Source organism: Eucyclogobius newberryi, unplaced genomic scaffold (genome assembly GCF_026437365.1).
Source record: "Eucyclogobius newberryi isolate DKJ021-1_F unplaced genomic scaffold, fEucNew1.0.hap1 SCAF_20, whole genome shotgun sequence".
Lineage (NCBI taxonomy): Eukaryota > Metazoa > Chordata > Actinopteri > Gobiiformes > Gobiidae > Eucyclogobius > Eucyclogobius newberryi.
Genome location: NW_027315835.1, coordinates 18,335,216 through 18,353,983, shown reverse-complemented (window position 1 = coordinate 18,353,983; position 18,768 = coordinate 18,335,216). Strand labels below are relative to the sequence as shown.

Here is an 18,768-nt window from a genome sequence, read left to right as displayed (position 1 = left end):
GCTCTATAATTGTTATGATCCAATATGAAGGGCCCATCTTAAAACATCCACAAGGAGAGAGCCAAATAACCTACGCAACCATAAAAATGTGCCATGCTACTTTAAACAGATAAGAAGATCCAAGATATATATGTATTTTGGTTTATTCTATTGCAGAGCCTTAGTGTTTGAGAAAGGAAATCTTTTTAGATCTTCCATTTGAGCACAAATAATGGGTATTTCATTATCAATATGAAAATAGTTTCACAATTGGGTTTTTGTTTGTTTGTGATTTTTCTGCTCATCACAGGTGACAGGAAACAATGACAGACTGGTTAACTCCCTGGATTTCTTCCTTTAAATAATAATTCTATGAAATCCACTGTGACTGTAACTTTTAAGAAGACACTCCCGACTGTGTTATCATTACATTCTGACGGTGAGGTGACATCGAAACAGTGCAGCCTTAACTCCTCACCAGGAATAGCAGTCACAGTCATGATAAGATATTGCATTTAAGAGTCTTCAAACTTGCAGTGGAAATCAATGACGTCAAACAACAATGTTTATTTCATCATTCAATTTCAACGTGGCAAAAAAGTGCGACAGTGTTTTATACAGGTGGGTTGGGATTCAGGAGACTGTGCTTATAGGGTAAAATACCATATGCAGGGCAGAGAAATGTATTGTCTTACCTAACTTAACACATGTAAAACATCTTTATAATCTGATCAATAAAGCATTTAAAATTATAACTTAAATGCATAAGATTTAGGTAGCCCAAGTGCCCATTAAATAAGAGAATCCTGGCAATAATACACATACAATGATAATAAATAACAATATTCTGGAACACATAACAAAAACTTGATTACTTTGTCTTTAGAATACACATTTCAGAATGGCAGAAGACATATTTGTTATAGAATTGTGAAAATGAACAAAATCCCAAAGTCACTCTATACGCTTCTCATGTTCTCGTGTTCCTATGTGCTTCGAGGTACAAACAACGTGATATGTGATGTGTACAATAAGGTGAGAGATACAGTGGAAAACACACACAAATTAATGTTGTGGTTGGTGACATTTCTCTGGATATTTAGCGTGTTCAGAATGTATACGCATATCATTCACAAATTATGTATAGAAGGCGTTGTTTTTAATTAGAAGAGATCAACTTTTCTCTTCATTTCATTCTGTTTCCAAAGAGGGAGTCTGTTAAATTCTGGGGGGTCCATGCCAAAAAGGTCAAAGAATGAATCAGGCGACAAATGACGCTGTGGGGGAGGAAAAACATTATATTATATTATATTATATTATATTATATTATATTATATTATATTATATTATATTATATTATATTATATTATATTATATTAAAAGACATTATAAGTATTTTACCTCAAGGTTGGTCCTGTCTATGTCTCTGGGAAGTTTCACTCGCCCCCTGTTGGTGACTGTGAGTATTTCATATGGATAAATCTGGGGGAAAATACAAGGTGAGATGAAGTCATGGTTTAACTTAAATGCAATTATTGTGAAATCATAGTGCAAACAGTCCAAGCATAACACTGACAAAAAGCACTGCACACCAAAACAAAGGAACTGAAAAAAAATACTTGCTTTTGGCTCCAACAAATTAGGCAAAGACATGCCTCTGCCCATCCGTGCAAGCTGAGAGCCATAGATGAGCTACAGTCATGCAATAAGCCATAATGGTGTTAGTCAGATGAAATGAAGGGTTAAATGGTTGTGGCAAGCTGATGTATTGTTATGGAAACTGTAGCCTCTTACCTTAAAATCTGAAAGTGAAAAAGAGAAGGAATTCAGATATAAATATACAGTAATAAATAAGTCGATTTGGTTTATGTACCAATAATGATCAGGGATGTCACGATATCAAATTTTAGTGGTACGATTATTGTAAGAAAAAACAACACGGTGAATCTATATGTAGATTTTAAATTGTCTAATATGTTACTATTCCTCAAGTTTGTGGCCAGCTTTATAGAATGATATTTTTATTATTTTTTATTATTATCTAAAATGTAAAACAAAAACAGACAAAGAGCAAAATTAGGAATAATATATATTTTTTAAACAGAACAACAAAAGAAACATGATCATGAAAAAGATTAGATTAAATTAAAACGTGTTATTGAGTTTACAAAAATTGTACTTAAATGTTTACTGTTACTAAACAAAAAAAAGTTGGTGCGCAAAAAACAGCCAGATAAAACAATTTGTATTATTTTTGGCTTATACATTGAAGTAAAAATACACAACTTTGCTTTTAAAATGGTCTGAATTATCATTTTAAATTAAAAAAACATTATCTTGTGACTTGAATAATCGCAATTACCGATTAATTGAATAATCATGACATCCCTGGTAATAATGAATGGAAATCACCTTTGTTCATGTTGCCATTGTACGGTGTGTAATCGACTGGCATGTGCATCTTTAATTTGTAGAAGAAAAAAAACAGATTCGAACTTTACAATTTGCTCATGAAACATTTATAGTGAAATATATTTTGCTTTACATTTCATTTCCCTTTACTTAATCGCTGTGCTTTAGCCGTATTAGACAGCAGCTCCATCCTGTTTAATGCCCATGTATAAAATCACAGACGTGGTTCTTACCGGATTGAGGCTGTTACGCACGAACCCTGGCAGAGAGCAGGTCTGATTCGTCAAGTTCAAATCTATGGGAAGGTGAAAGGCGCAGATTAGCTCACAATCAGATCTTAAGATGAACAACTCAGCCTTCAGAATAGAGAGGGTTTACTAAATATAGACCTATAGCGTGTCCCTCTGCTTACAGTTTCTCAGTACAGTGCTATATATGAGTGCTGTACGACCAGGTATACTGAGAATGCGTACATACAACTAAGTGATTCTGACACACATGAGAAGTACTCTACCGTGTTGTTTGTATACTGGAGGTCTCGAGTACATGTTGTGGGCGTGGTCTGTGGACAAAGGAAAATGGTCACTCTTCAAAATGCAAACAACAACAACACAATTTCAGAAGGTGCACTTTTTAACCTTTCTAGTGAGGGGTTTTGCCTTTGTTATAGCGTTTACTTCACTTAGATGACATTTTAATCACATTTTTGCTCTTCTTTGAGTAATTTATTTGTCAAAACTACTGTGGAAATGGTGTATTCCTGCTTAAGATCTGGTTTGGCCCATAATTTAGACCTGGAATAGTCCTATGATAAACCCGATTTAGATCTGGAGGTACTGTGACAGCCAAATTTGTGGTATTTGATGTAACAAGTTTGCAAACCACTGGTCTACAGGGTTTCACAGTATGCATTAAACATAGCATCTCTGTGAAGACAAGCATATGATGATACAAGGCCAAGTTACAAGTCAGATCTGTGGGGAGGCGACCCCGCTCACAGTATGGATGCATGTTTTTCAAGGTATGAAAACCCCTGTAATACAATAAATGCAAGATATATACGTTTAATGCCATAAGCAGGTGGACCCCTTACCAGAAATGTAGTAAAGTAACATCCAGACAAGTTACATTTCGGTCTATAACAACTACTACCACTAGATGGCACAGTTGAACCACTCCACTCTGTCACCGATCACAATGAAGCTTTATACACTTGATCAGAGTCAGTGAAGCAGTGCATCATGCTCGGGCAATTCCCTTAATAAGCTCGCCTAGAACAGGACATTAAATGCAATCGAGGCATTTGTAAAGGTGGGCAGGGGTCTTACCTTTGTTAGCAGAGACAGGGCTGTGACTTAAAGGGGAAGTGGGACCGTTATGGCCAGAGTGCAAAGAGGAGAAAACTGCCAGCCCTATAGATGTTATCGAGGAGTGAGTGAGGAGGAAGAGGAGCAGTGAGGGTGAAGGAGAGAAGGACATTTAAGAACAGCTACATCAAAATCTATACGTCTGCAATAGGCTGTGACTGTATTACATGGTTGTTTTATTCTTACCCGGTCTGTGGAAGTGCTGAGGGGACCGGGACGGCGTGTAGCTGTGGCGGTTGTACGCTCCAAAAGATTGCTGTGTTGATGATTTTGGGATGTGCCTCCTCAATTCATAACTATCCTGCAAAGGCAAGAAGCAAGGTTGTTTTATCAAATGAAGCCATTATGTACAGTGGATAACTTTTGATTGATAGAGTAGAAAAAATATACTTACCTCTGTGCTTACTGACATATTGGCCGGAGACTGAAACAAAGAAAAATATATGAAAATATAGATTTATATTTAAGTATATATTTGTTTTATTTCATAGAGGCACATCTAGTTAGTCAAATATTAGAGCTTGTGTAGGCAAAATGATTCGAACAACCGAACAACTTTTATAACACAGTGCAGACACAGTGGTTAGAGGTTCAAAAAGTTTGTGTGCAATCGTATAAAACAATAATAATTTGGCAAAAGATTTATTCCTTCCACTCTAGGGCATGCAACAGGTCATTGTCATTAGAAGTTGATGATTTCAGATGAGAGTTATTGTTTTTACAAGAAATATTCAAACTTATCATCCTCAAATGTCAAATCTTATTGTTATTTGTCAGGAATTGGCCCCACAATCAACCATATTACTCTAATGTCTGACTCTTTTTTTAAACTGTGTTCAAGCACCACATTCTGAAACTATTGTGAGAAAATTGAACTTTCCAGCCAGCTTTTGTTTCATGTGATTGGGTCCAGTAACAGACATACAGTATAACCACACATTGTATATGTGGTTGTATTGTATATTGTATAACAGTATAATCACAGTATAACCATTTAATGAAACAACTTTCATTAAAAATGTTTTTCTTTGCCTACTGTTGCTTTAATATCATACAACAATTCTACCCATGTGCAGCAAGAAAGCAAGAGCGAAAAGTGCATTTCCCATGACAGAGAAATGGAACCAGCACAATGAAACAGCACTTAGTTTGAGTGAGAATCAAACCAAGTGTAAAGAAAGCCACAAAGTCAACACACATCAGTGGTGCTTTGGGATGCATTTACCTCGGCAGGGCTGACACTGTGCTGACCGCTGCCTTTGTTGTCCAAATCAGAAGAGTTGTTGTTCGCACACTTATAGGAAATCATATCAGGATGCTCTATATCATATATAGCCTTGACTCTGGGAATTGCTGCTAAGTCTCGATAATCAATGATCTCATTATCTACTTTCGCCTGGGACGAGGAAAGGAGAGAGAGTGAGGGAGGGAGGGAGAGGGGGGGGAAAGAGGGAGGAGGAGAGGAAACACAGACAGATACGGTCAGGTGTATATTACATAAATTGTGGGAGGAATGAAACTTTAATCCCATGACACCACACTGGACCGAAGTTGGCACAATACAAATAAAGTAAGGCAATGTCATTAGGTCATAATATTATGTGACCTAGAGCAAAGTCACTTAAGTCAACTAAGGCTAGAAAATAACAGAACAAAATATTTATAAAGATATATTATAATATGCCATTTGATATAATTGTGTCACATGCTATCCAAATATCATAAGTTACTCTATTCAAGGACAGCCATATTAACATATTAACCATATAACTGTCCATTTTAATACTTTTTTACAGGGAATAAAGTGCATTCCAAACATCAACAGGTTGAAAAACAGGTAAATGGCAGCTGGACGTTGCCTTTGACCAGCATCAATCTGAAAGCGTGATTGAAATTGAGGGATTACATTCATATTCAATAAAAGGCTGAATATGAATATTTCAACCACAAATGATCTAGTTCCGAGCAGTCAAGGTAATTTTTATCTTATAGTTTGTTTTTCTTTTTCTTTACGGCAAATAGGAAATATCAGTCAAAAGAGAGATTTTGTCGTTGCGACTGCCCTGTGTAAATAAAGGATAGAAGTGAAAGTGGCACCATGGAGAGACTGAGGACAATGTTATGAGGACTTACACAGAGGGAGCGCCCAGGACTCCCCGGGGTGCAGGAGCCCGGTCTGGAGCAGGAGCTCTCAGAAGAAGAGTGCGTGGGCTGGAATAAGAAAAGAGAATCCCTTTCACTGTCAGATTCACTTAGAGAACTCTCATTTATGTTGAAAAGAAATGTCCTTCATTTGGTGTGATCGTGTACAACTCAGTACTGTAGACTCACTGTAGATCTAGGCAGGAATGTAGGAGGTAAGAACAGATCACACCAAAACATTCCCAAAGCGTACAATGTAATCTGCTTTTACAATGGTGAGCGCATATGACAAGCATGCATTTATTCTCCCAACCGAAAGCCAAAGCCATTTAGTTTTGCTGTGGCTAATTCAGTTTGACCTAAAAGTGGCACAGCAGAGCTTGCATGTGAAACTTGCAAGTTTGTGGTTAATCTGAGATTACAGACTGCTCAAGACCACACTACAAAAGCCACTCTGATGTAAAATAATAACCTTAAGATGGGCTGGGGGGAAAAAGTAATAGAGACAGGGCGTTTTGGACCTGGGCTGCAGACCAACACAAACACAACACAGAAGAATGGATTGTCCCTCATCTGCTGTATTGTGTCTTTCTTATAATTGTGAAGTCAATTCTCACCATTGAACTGTCTTCGCTTCTGCTGCCACGTCTGCAGTCTGGATGCCAAATAGACGACCCTGTGAATTAGAGCAGAGTTAACTTCCACAACCTTTAAGGGCATAAATGTAACAGCCCATAAAGAACATTATATTTTACGGACCTTTAACTACATACAATATATTTAGCCTCGTTACCTTGCAGATACATTTCATCTCCCTCTGCGAACATTTTGTGACACCGACAGCACCTTGCACAGCCGGGGTGGTAATGCTTGTCTCCCGCCTGCAAGAAATGAACAAGCAAAACGTGATATTTGTACAGTGTTTTGTAAAAAACATAGCATTATCAACATAGCATAGTGTCATTTTACAGTTGGCTGTGTCGGCTTACCTCAAGAACTTTACCCGTGATAAATTTCTGACACGCTTCGCACTGGACTCCATATTGAAGCTGGTAGTCTTTCTCACAATATGGAACGCCATCTCTGACACGAAAGGTATTTTAGAAACACAAGAATTGCAGAAGGTGTGATGTCACTTGTTACAGTACAGTACATACTTGCTGATGTACTCGCCGCTCAGGGCTCGGTTACAGGCTTTGCACTTAAAACAGCCGAGGTGCCATCGTTTTCCTAAAGCCACCAGCGCCTGGCCATTCTTGATGTCTCTGCCACAGCCACTGCAGTCTGAGAACACACAGAGTCCATCACCATGACAACGATTCAATGAATATGTTGAACTTAATCTCTATTATGCACGTAATGATCAAAATATACAGGACACAACCTCTTTGACAGTGTTTGCCTATGTGTTTAAAGTTGCACTATGTAACTTTCACCCACATGTCTCCCACTCGTCTCCAGGGAAATGTTATTGTATTGCATTAAACTTATGGTATCTGTCACCGGAAACAATCCATTTTGAAATCTTTATTGTCTACAAACACATTACCACCTTTATTATACAGTTTTTATAATAAAGATGTGGTCTAAGTTCACAATGCTTGAAAATGAATGACACAGGGCAAAAACACTTATTATTATTATTATTATATCTTATTTCTCATTTGAACTGTGGGTCTAATGTTGCAACTATAACACTGGAAAACACGGGACGTATAAATATCTGACACCAAGGTCATATCTCGCAGGTAAGATAAAGAGATGAAGACATTTAGCATAAAGAAGGTGCAATTTACAGCATTTTTGGGGGTTTTAAAGTTTTTTTCTCATCTGCTCTTTACACTGTGATAATGGCAGCAGCAGTTTCTAGTCATTTGATATTCAATAAGCCAGCAAAACAAAATATGTATTTTCCAGGACATCTGGCCTTTTTGCCCTCATTTCCCATACATTTTCCATATCAGAAAAACTGGTTTGGTTATCTCCATGGAGACGAGCAGGTTGCAGACCTTCTCACCAGAAAAGTGCATCTTTGTTTACAATTGCACAACTAAATCTCAGAAAACTGATCCAAAAACTACAACTACTTTTAAAACATTTTTTGAAGTATTTAAATTTCTCTAATAGTTTGATCAGACTTTGGCAGGACAAAGAAAGTGAACAAACGTACTACTTAGTCCATTACTGAACAGGGAGCTAATCTTTACCTCTGTGCGTCTGATCCTTAATACACCTTAATCCTGTTCACAGCGCGTCACTTTCCATGCTGAGCTCTCCAGGGTCAGGCTGGAGTTCACTCTCTCAGGCACTGACTTTGTGACCTGGAGCGCACCAATGGGATCTGTCCAGTCAGACTTGGGAACAAATTGGTCTGCTTTCCTCATTATAGGGAGATGATTGATTTGATTGATTTGATTGATAATTCTGGACACAAAAATCATCATAAAAAAACAAAAGGATAATGTGACTAATTTAGAAGCAATATTAAGGAGACAATGTGATTTCCAGGTGCAGGTTACTGTCAAAACAATGCACAAATAATGCAGTGTATATAGTGTATAGTGCATAGTATAGACCGTGGGTGGCTGATGCAATGAGTCATGCTAAAAATACCTGATGCTAACGATGTGGTGATGTAAGAGTGCACCTACTGTTGGAGAGCTTGGGTTTGTCATTTGAAGGAGACACGGGTCGAAGGCATCGCTGGCAGATACACTCTTTTCCACTGAATGTGACACAATCTCCAGCAGGAAAGGGTTTTCTGCCCCAAAAAAAACGCACAAAAGAAAAGTTAGACAGAGAAACTTATACAGCACCTGGGAAGTTGCTGAGTGTATCTTACGTGCAAATGGTGCACACAAAGCAGGCGGGATGATAGTTCTTCCCCAGCACGGTGATCACCTCGCCCTCCACAAACTCCCCACAGTTGGTGCAGAGGGTGCCGTGGAGCCGCTGGAAGTCCACGGGACACAGGCAGTCCCCGTTCTTTGCGAAGAAGCCGGACTGAGCCAGGTCACAGCCGCACACTGACGGAGAATGACATTTATACATTTAAGTAATAGGCCATGTTGCTCTATTCGCTCCTATTAGGCTTAAACGTCTGTGAGACTGGTTATATATGGCTTGTATGTGGTCACTGGTCAGATAACTGCTATAGGTAAATGTGATACAAACCAATATTACTTTACTAGTATCAAAACGAAGAGATACTAATTCGAACAAGTATCGATAAATATGGCACATTTTTTAAAGGTTTTGTCTGGCTTGAAGTAAGTTGTAGCTGCGATTGTTTTGTGCCAAAATTACATTCTATTGTCGAAAATAAAAGATACTACAAAACGTTAACGCCAGTAATAAGAATACAACTATTCACTTTAACCTTAGTCTACATCGGGCAGAAGGAGAACAAAGCTAGACTCCGCCCCCACAGTGAACAATAAAGGACTAAATTCATACCACACTCCATAAGGTTATCTATTAGGCTACATAAGGGTGAGTTGTTTTTCATCTTGCTCTGTGCGCTGTATCTCCTCATCCCACCTCTTGTACAGAGCCTAGATATATTTAGTATTTATCATATTTTATTCTACTTGAACATATTAAAAAACTGTATGTTTGTACCTTATTGCACACTCTTGCTATTTTTTTACCATTTACTTTTTACCCTTTATTATTATATTGCAATATGTTTGGTACTGTGTTCAAGTAAATTCCCTTTTGGATAAATAAAGTCTAAGACAAACCCTCAACCTTCTTAATCTCTGCATTTAATACCCAAGAAAAATGTATCCAACATAAAATTCCCATTAACAGAGCTGAGAACAAAGTCATTTCTTCACAATTTGATTTAAAAACATGACATAAGTATCACCAAAGAACAAAAAAACAAAGTCGTTAAGTTAATTGTATTGTCAAAGGGGGTGGTCCTGGTTTGGGACGCACTGTTGCTATGCCTGAGCCTTACATAACCCTCCTGCAGTGTTGTTTCTGTCATTGTGAGACATGTGACCCAGCAGAGACTGTGCCTTCATGTTCCTGTCGCTGTCTCACTGTCCCACCAGCAGAAGGCAGCCAGACGCCAAGGACACATTATTACTGCTCTATTCTGGGACCCCTGTGAGCTGCACAAATCCACATGGCATTTCAAGCATTATCTTCTACTCCTATATAAACCACATGCCAGGAAAATGCACTTTGTAAACTCAAAAATGTTAAATCCTTTATTATCACATCATTAAAAATCGAATTATGACAACATAATTAAAGAGCTCTGGGGTTTTTTTTCTTCATAGTGCTGCATTCTGTGAGCTTTTCAGAGACTCTTTGTTTGGTCTGTGCTGTAAACACCATTGAGCTGAAATGAAAGGACAACGACATGAGAGGCCTGTCATTCCCAATCACTCAGCACAGGAGCTCGCGCGGAACATTTTGCTTCTGTGACTGCACCAAAACAAGCTCTTTAAAACTCACGCTGTTGCATAATGTTCAATACTAACTTGCTTTGCAGACACATTTTACATTTTGTTGCAGTATTGATCTTAAATGACTTACTGATAGGAACAAGTTTGATTTCCTGTTCAAAATGGATTCTCTGCTGTGGCATTTCAACATAACAAGGGTCAGATTTGTATTTATTTTGATCAAACTATGTGTATCAAAATGCAGATGCACCAGGTCAAATATTACTCAATGCAAGTAAAAGTAGCTCTGTCAAATGATTACATTATTATTAGTTAAAGTAGTGAAGTCATTGCTGTAGTAATTACTTCAGTACTTTTTAAACTAATCATTTTAAAGAAGTGTTTAATACTCAGCTGAATGTTTGATGGAGCTGCACATTTTGTTAACGTTCCTTCAAATAGATTAAAGAGACATCAGACTGTATCTGTAAAAATGTGTCCTTTTAACATGATAAGGCTTTAAATGGGACAAACGACATTGAAAACTACAAAAGTAACGATTAAGAACGGTTTACTTTTAAAAAAATTGTATCACATTTGTCTCCTAAATGTTGTGGAATCAAAAGTACTCAACTAAAAACGGAAAAAAGGTCTGGATCTCAATGGATCCTTCCTTATATGGTTAAATGAAGGTTAATAAAACAAAAAATGTAAAAATATATACAACTCAAGCAAAGTCTAGCAAAGTACAAATCCTCAAAAACTGTAGTAACTTCTGAATGTAGTGCAAAGCAGGACTCCTCAAACATGAACATGAATCACTCAAAACATAACTCTGACTGTACTGAAGGAGGAAAACGCTTGTAACTTACTGGTAGTTAAACGCTCATGAAAGCTGATGTTTGAAAGTGTTTAAAAGAAGGACATTAGTGGACTGACCCTTGCATGTGAAGCACTTGATGTGGAAGTGGCTTTTCTGGACCCGCAGCACTTGTCCTTTGCAGGGCTCTCCACATCGGTGACACTCGATGGTCCTCTTCTCCATCTGCGAGGTGTTCAGGTTGCAGCCGTCCTGAGCGTGCATCACTGCAGGAACAGAACACAGTGATTTATTATTATCAGTGACGTAGTTTATTGGAAATCTTTTTGGATTATTCATTCCTGGTTTCAACACATATTCTTGGTCTCGACACACTATGAAATTCCACTCCAATCCTTACAATAGTTAACAATGGCTATGTTATCAATATTTTAGGGGGATATTCTGATAAAAAATGTGCTAAAATGTGTCTAAAATGTTTCTGTACAATGTATCATAGACCATGAAATTAACTAAACATTTGCAGAAATATCCTACTCTTTTTGTTTCTCCTAAACATAAACATTTATCTTCAGAAGAATATTTTATAGTTATGGCACACTTTATTTTGACCCATCCTCCACTGTCATTGGAGTCACCCATCTCCAGATCCTGAACCCAGAACCTTGTTGCTGTGAGGCGAGAGTGTATGATATATCGCCCATTATAGTTCAAGGTTAATTCAATCAATTAAAACATAAAAAAGCATTTGAACTACTTACAACAACTTTTGAAACACTGATAATTCCTCAATCTCTGTTTTATCAGTGAAAAACATAATGTCGGTGAATAAATTCAAACAAATGCTCTTTTTTTCCCCTTTTTAACATATCAAAAATGAATAGTGTGTTATTTGCAAAGCCTTTTTGGAAAATATGTGTCATCATCAAAAGAGACGTTTGTGCGATGCCTGATGATGAGGGCGACGATCTTAATTTAGGAACATTGCAAAACCAAACATGTTAATCTCCTTTGAGTGTATTTTTCTGTGGCCTGACACAGTAAAAGCAGTTCAAAGGGCATTTAATTCCAACGGCTTCATCCCTTTATTGAGTTGGCCAACAAAACAACAGCTTGCCTTATATAACTCAAAGTAATGTACAGCTGCTTGTTCAGTTTGCTTTTGTTTTTTGGACCCACAGACAAATGGTTGAGTCAATCTACTGCGCATTAACGACGAAATTATTATTATTCGGGATGAACTTTAACCCGACTGTATGAAAGCTTTCAGATACTGCTTATAAAAGTTGATCCTTAAAATCCAACAGGCAGAAGAAGCAGCAGATGCCTTTGCAATCTAATCACTGGCAACTTCAAACACTCTGAATGTGATTAGCAGCGGACAAGGAAGAAAGAATGCAGCACGTCAAGAGCCCCCCTGCGTCCCCCCCGCCGCGTCGTCCCCCCGTGTCCCCCTTCTCTCTGTGTTTAGACATGGACGGGGGAGACAGCACCGAGCGCCCAGGTTTAATCTCCTTTACTGTAAATACACACACCAAACAATTGATACTCTCTCAACAAGCTTCAACTCACTCAACTCCGGAGAAGTTGAGTCAGGCACCTACGGTATGTGGATCTGTTACCGTGACAACAAGCATGTGGAAACAAAAAAGGCTAAATCATACTCGCAGATTATGAAGCAAGTGGTGCCTCTGTCCAATAGAATGTGTTTTTGAATCATGAAAATGTGACAGTACAGCAACATGTTTTATTTCTTTTATTGTTTTATGTTTTGTGATTGACCAGCTTTTTGTTTTTCCTCACAGATATTGAAATAAATGAATGATTATTTTGTGTTTCTTGCCTCGACTGTTTAGAGACGTTTGTCCAAAGCACCTTGACAAATATGGCAAGTTGATATTGTGTTAAGTATTAGCAAAAGATGGATTTAGAAAGGCAGCAAATGTAAAGAAGCAGAAGACGCGCTGTTAATCCCACAACACGGAGATGAAGTTACGGTGAAAATGTGCGTCTGTCAAATGTTGTGTGCCCGTCCCTTATACTGGAAGCATATCATATTTCTACTGCAATGTTCTGCGCTCACTGTATCCTGCCAAAAGCAATCTGCTCAAATTACTTTTCAAAATAGTCCTACCTATTCATTTACAAAGGCCATTGTTGCCAGAAGCCATTTCAGTACAACAAAAACAGCATTTCTTTTTTATACTGTAAGTAATTAAAGTCATGTTTCCTAAAGCTCAGTCAGAAAATACTTTATATAAGTTTATCTCACGTGATGACAAACAACACAACACCAATTACCTCCATACAATCTGCATTATTATAAGTTCAATAAGAGAAAACCAAAACAAATCAAGTTCAGGAAGATGTCAAATCCAGCCTCACTTTGACTCCAAGCTTATATTTGTGACATATTTGTGATGAAAAAGCGGATTCAGAAATGGCTAAAGAATAAATATTGGTACCTTTTTGTTTCATATCTGGAGGAGGTGGGACCACATCTGCGGAGAGCCACTGCACCGAGTCTGAGAAAGGAGAGCTAACGGGATTGTCCAGGGAAAGGGGGCGGTGCCACTCCGACTGTGTGTGTGCGTGTGTGTGTGTGCGTGTGCGTGTGTGTGTGTGTGTGTGCGTGTGTGTGCGTGTGTGTCGCAGACGGGCACAAGGAGTGGCATTTAATGTGCAGTGTGCGGTTTACTACTTCTACATGAGATATTTATACGTACGCTTTATATTTTATTTTCAATGAAGTTAAGCTTGTTATCCTAAGTTCGGGAGCAGGACCACTCCCCTTTCACGCCCCTTCCTGCGGCTACACCCTTTAAGCATCCAGGTCACACACATCAGCGTTCGTGACTTAGTGCCCCTCCCTCCCACCCTCTTTTAATTAAGTTAATTTGTGTAGTTCATGTTTGTCGTATGTCAATAAACACTTTGCATCGTGGCTGGGGTTGTGGTCCTTGCTAGTGAATAATTATGATTTTGTCTGCAACAGCGAGTAGTAGCATGACAGTGTAGGAAGACACACATGGTTTTGGTGTTGATAAGACTTTAAGCTTAAAAAAAAGCTTAAGCTTTGTCATTATTAAATATTAAGTTCTTGATCCATATGAAGCAGTCAAAATTAAGGATGCACCGACGCAGATGCTGGTGTCAGATGTCGGTGCTGATCCAGGAAATATTACTGGATCAAGTATCTATTCCAAGATATTCTGTTCTGTGGCCTCTAAATTGATACTAAAACAATTGATGGGCTGATGTTGGCCCAGAACTTTTTCTGTTCTCTAGATATTTGAAGAATAATTCATGGTATTGCAACAATTTCATTACAAATGAATTATTTTAATGAAATAAATGCTATGTTCAGTTTCTGCACAGGTGTCGGTTGATATCAGGTGTTTATTTGTTGAATTTTGGATCTCCATCAGTTATTACTGCAATAACTATTGTCCCTGGAGTATTGGCAGATACTTGAAGCCAAAGAATCGATGGTGGTCAACTCACAGTCCAAATGGGATATTACAGGAACAAATGAGTCCTCATTATTTCAGACCTTAATGGACAGGACAGAAGGTAAAGAGACTTGATTTTACATCTGATTATTACAGTCTGTCTACTTTTACTGTGTATGACAGGAATTCAATTCAATTCCAAGAAGGAAAAATATTTAGTCATATCATTGGGCTCGACTGCAGCATCTTTCAATTGATCTATTTATTCACTTTTATTTTACGAGGTTAGAACCTATTGAGATTGAAACCTCTTTTTCAAGGGTGACCTGGGGCAAAGAGAAACTATAGCAGCACATAAATCATCAAATCCTTTTACATTTATAGATACTTTTCTTTTATTTCTTTAACAGAATCTAGATTTAAAAGACGATTTTAAATAGGATTTTCACTCTTTGTTTTTATAATTGAGCAAAAACCCCTCAGTGAGAAAGGAGTTCCAAGCTGTGGTAGCTCTCCGCTCGCCGCCCCAGGACGCACACAACCACAAATAGTCTTTTAGACCCTCTGAGCACAGTCAGCCCTGGCATACAGTGATGAGTCTTTCACAACCACTTAATGCACAACGATAAACCGTACTTAGAGCGTGCAGACATTTATTAACAGAACATCATCATATTCCAATAAAGATAAACAAGTAGCAGATTCCAGTCGCTTACAGACTGTGAGTGAAACAGGACTTATAATAAAAAAAACAAGAATGTAATATTTGGCTCTGTGTCCCAACTGATAAAGTGTTCACTAATATGAACGCATTTGATCTGAATAATGCTTTCTTTCTTATCTGCACCATTGACGTCGCCGATCACGACCAGTCGCACGCATCAGGCCCGAACACTGCCCGAGATCAGCCATGTTTAAGGTTTGTGGTCATATATGAGCTCTAGTGTCCTTCTCTGTCAAAGGGACTCAGCCTTCTTCTCACAATAGGAGAATGTCTGTCTGTCCTTCTTCTCACAATAAGAGAATGTCTGTCTGTCCTTCTTCTCACAATAAGAGAACGTCTGTCCGTCCTTCTCACAATAAGAGAATGTCTGTCTGTCCTTCTTCTCACAATAAGAGAACGTCTGTCGGTCCTTCTTCTCACAATAAGAGAATGTCTGTCCGTCCTTCTTTTCACAATAAGAGAACGTCTGTCCGTCCTTCTCACAATAAGAGAACGTCTATCCGTCCTTCTTCTCACAATAAGAGAATGTCTGTCCGTCCTTCTTCTCACAATAAGAGAATGTCTGTCCGTCCTTCTTCTCACAATAAGAGAATGTCTGTCCGTCCTTCTTTTCACAATAAGAGAATGTCTATCCGTCCTTCTTCTCACAATAAGAGAATGTCTGTCCGTCCTTCTTCTCACAATAAGAGAATGTCTGTCCGTCCTTCTTCTCACAATAAGAGAATGTCTGTCCGTCCTTCTTCTCACAATAAGAGAATGTCTGTCCGTCCTTCTTCTCACAATAAGAGAACGTCTGTCCGTCCTTCTCACAATAAGAGAACGTCTGTCCGTCCTTCTTCTCACAATAAGAGAACGTCTGTCCGTCCTTCTTCTCACAATAAGAGAATGTCTATCCGTCCTTCTTCTCACAATAAGAGAATGTCTGTCCGTCCTTCTTCTCACAATAAGAGAATGTCTGTCCGTCCTTCTTTTCACAATAAGAGAATGTCTATCCGTCCTTCTTCTCCCAATAAGAGAATGTCTGTCCGTCCTTCTTCTCACAATAAGAGAATGTCTGTCCGTCCTTCTCACAATAAGAGAACGTCTGTCCGTCCTTCTTGTCACAATAAAAGAACGTCTGTCCGTCCTTCTTTTCACAATAAGAGAATGTCTGTCCGTCCTTCTTCTCACAATAAGAGAACGTCTGTCCGTCCTTCTTTTCACAATAAGAGAACGTCTGTCCGTCCTTCTTCTCACAATAAGAGAACGTCTGTCCGTCCTTCTTTTCACAATAAGAGAATGTCTGTCCGTCCTTCTTCTCACAATAAGAGAATGTCTGTCCGTCCTTCTTTTCACAATAAGAGAATGTCTATCTGTCCTTCTTCTCACAATAAGAGAATGTCTGTCCGTCCTTCTTCTCACAATAAGAGAATGTCTCTCCGTCCTTCTCACAATAAGAGAACGTCTGTCCGTCCTTCTTGTCACAATAAGAGAACGTCTGTCCGTCCTTCTTTTCACAATAAGAGAATGTCTGTCCGTCCTTCTTCTCACAATAAGAGAACGTCTGTCCGTCCTTCTTTTCACAATAAGAGAATGTCTGTCCGTCCTTCTTCTCACAATAAGAGAATGTCTCTCCGTCCTTCTCACAATAAGAGAACGTCTGTCCGTCCTTCTTGTCACAATAAGAGAACGTCTGTCCGTCCTTCTTTTCACAATAAGAGAATGTCTGTCCGTCCTTCTTCTCACAATAAGAGAACGTCTGTCCGTCCTTCTTTTCACAATAAGAGAATGTCTGTCCGTCCTTCTTCTCACAATAAGAGAACGTCTGTCCGTCTTTCTTTTCACAATAAGAGAATGTCTATCCGTCCTTCTTCTCACAATAAGAGAATGTCTGTCCGTCCTTCTTCTCACAATAAGAGAATGTCTGTCCGTCCTTCTCACAATAAGAGAATGTCTGTCTGTCCTTCTTCTCACAATAAGAGAACGTCTGTCCGTCCTTCTTGTCACAATAAGAGAACGTCTGTCCGTCCTTCTTTTCACAATAAGAGAATGTCTGTCCGTCCTTCTTCTCACAATAAGAGAACGTCTGTCCGTCCTTCTTTTCACAATAAGAGAATGTCTGTCCGTCCTTCTTCTCACAATAAGAGAACGTCTGTCCGTCTTTCTTTTCACAATAAGAGAATGTCTATCCGTCCTTCTTCTCACAATAAGAGAATGTCTGTCCGTCCTTCTTCTCACAATAAGAGAATGTCTGTCCGTCCTTCTCACAATAAGAGAATGTCTGTCTGTCCTTCTTCTCACAATAAGAGAACGTCTGTCCGTCCTTCTTTTCACAATAAGAGAATGTCTGTCCGTCCTTCTTCTCACAATAAGAGAATGTCTGTCCGTCCTTCTTCTCACAATAAGAGAACGTCTGTCCGTCCTTCTTCTCACAATAAGAGAATGTCTGTCCGTCCTTCTTCTCACAATAAGAGAATGTCTGTCCACTTTCAAACTGTGGCTGAAGGAAAACCAAGTCTGTGAGCATTTTTAACTCGCCTTCTATTGTCCTGTGTCATTTTAATTAAAAAATGGTTTGTATTTGTCTTCTGTGTAACCTTCCTAAGGTCTACACTAAGGTCTAAAGCTTACACTGTGAATGACATGATTATTAATATGCATTCATCAGGTAACTAATACATAAATAAAAATACCTAGTAGCAAATATATTTACAATCACTTTAAGACATCACTTGGAAGAGAATAGTTATCCAACCACCTTTTACTCCATGTAACGTAGTAAATAACATGGTTAGAACATCTTCTGATTTACAGCTATGACATGTTGTCCCATTGGCATTGGGCATTACGGCTCGCAGTGTGACCCTGTCGAGGTGAGTGTAGGTTACCTGACATCTCGGCAGGGACACCGGCCAGCTTCTCACACAGGATATAGTCGCTGGGGTCGATTAAAGGCAGCTGGCCCATCAGGGACTGCTTGGGGATGAGGTACAGCACTTCTGCGATCTGTCCGTCTTCGATGATGGACATGCGACGTACCGAGTTCTTCCTCTTGACCCGGTCCAGCACCACCATCTCATTGCTGTGGCTCGAGCCGCAGATCCGGCCCAGGCTGTTCAGGTTGAGGAGGTTGGACATGCTCATTTTGTCCAGAGAGTCAGCCAAGCAGTCCCGGCTGAACACTGACTCCAGCTGCGAAAGCATAAAGCGCCACGAGTCAAAGTTGAGAAGGTCTTTTGTGGGAAAGCCAAGCGTTAAGTTGCTCTCTAATCACTGTGTCGTCTAAGAGGCAGGTCAATACTATCCCCTGCGGCTGCATGCCCGTAAGAAGATTAAGTGTGGGAGGTATATTTTTAGGGTTTATCTTCACCGTGAACAGAGGATCTGAGCTTCAGAATGTCTTCATCAGGTAATTCTCTTCCATTCAGTTCACTGTCCATCACCAGTCTGGTAATCTTCTATGACTATGGGACAAATGAGAAGATTATGAGCT

The 18,768-nt window shown here is 39.0% G+C and overlaps 1 protein-coding gene and 1 long non-coding RNA gene across 2 annotated transcripts; both read right to left on the bottom strand.

Annotated features, from left to right (window-relative positions):
- Positions 1-590: 590 nt before the first annotated feature.
- LOC140368745 (uncharacterized) lies at positions 591-1,686 on the bottom strand. The gene is made up of 3 exons (XR_011928194.1): positions 1,603-1,686; positions 1,381-1,461; positions 591-1,256 (listed from the first exon to the last, which is right to left on the bottom strand). It is a non-coding gene; the product is annotated as an uncharacterized lncRNA (long non-coding RNA).
- LOC140368744 (actin-binding LIM protein 1-like) lies at positions 1,687-18,548 on the bottom strand. Its single transcript, XM_072455802.1, has 18 exons — positions 18,164-18,548; positions 11,240-11,386; positions 8,743-8,926; positions 8,552-8,661; positions 7,058-7,184; positions 6,890-6,983; positions 6,694-6,781; positions 6,518-6,576; positions 6,373-6,426; positions 5,892-5,969; positions 4,984-5,154; positions 4,153-4,182; positions 3,945-4,059; positions 3,720-3,803; positions 2,906-2,953; positions 2,625-2,686; positions 2,392-2,440; positions 1,687-1,781 (listed from the first exon to the last, which is right to left on the bottom strand). The coding sequence occupies exons 1-18, from the start codon at positions 18,477-18,479 to the stop codon at positions 1,705-1,707; spliced, it is 1,893 nt and encodes a 630-aa protein (XP_072311903.1). The 5' UTR covers positions 18,480-18,548; the 3' UTR covers positions 1,687-1,704.
- Between the last annotated feature and the right edge of the window lie 220 nt (positions 18,549-18,768).

Bases quoted from the DNA above. Each gene is read 5' to 3' on its own strand.
- LOC140368744 (XM_072455802.1), bottom strand. From the start codon at position 18,479: ATGCTTTCGCAGCTGGAGTCAGTGTTCAGCCGGGACTGCTTGGCTGAC. The intron at 4,060-4,152 runs GTAAGTATATTT...TTGCCTTTGCAG, and splicing joins ATATGTCAGTAAGCACAGAG to GATAGTTATGAATTGAGGAG. The intron at 2,954-3,719 runs GTAAGACCCCTG...CTTTGTCCACAG, and splicing joins CCCTGTCTCTGCTAACAAAG to ACCACGCCCACAACATGTAC.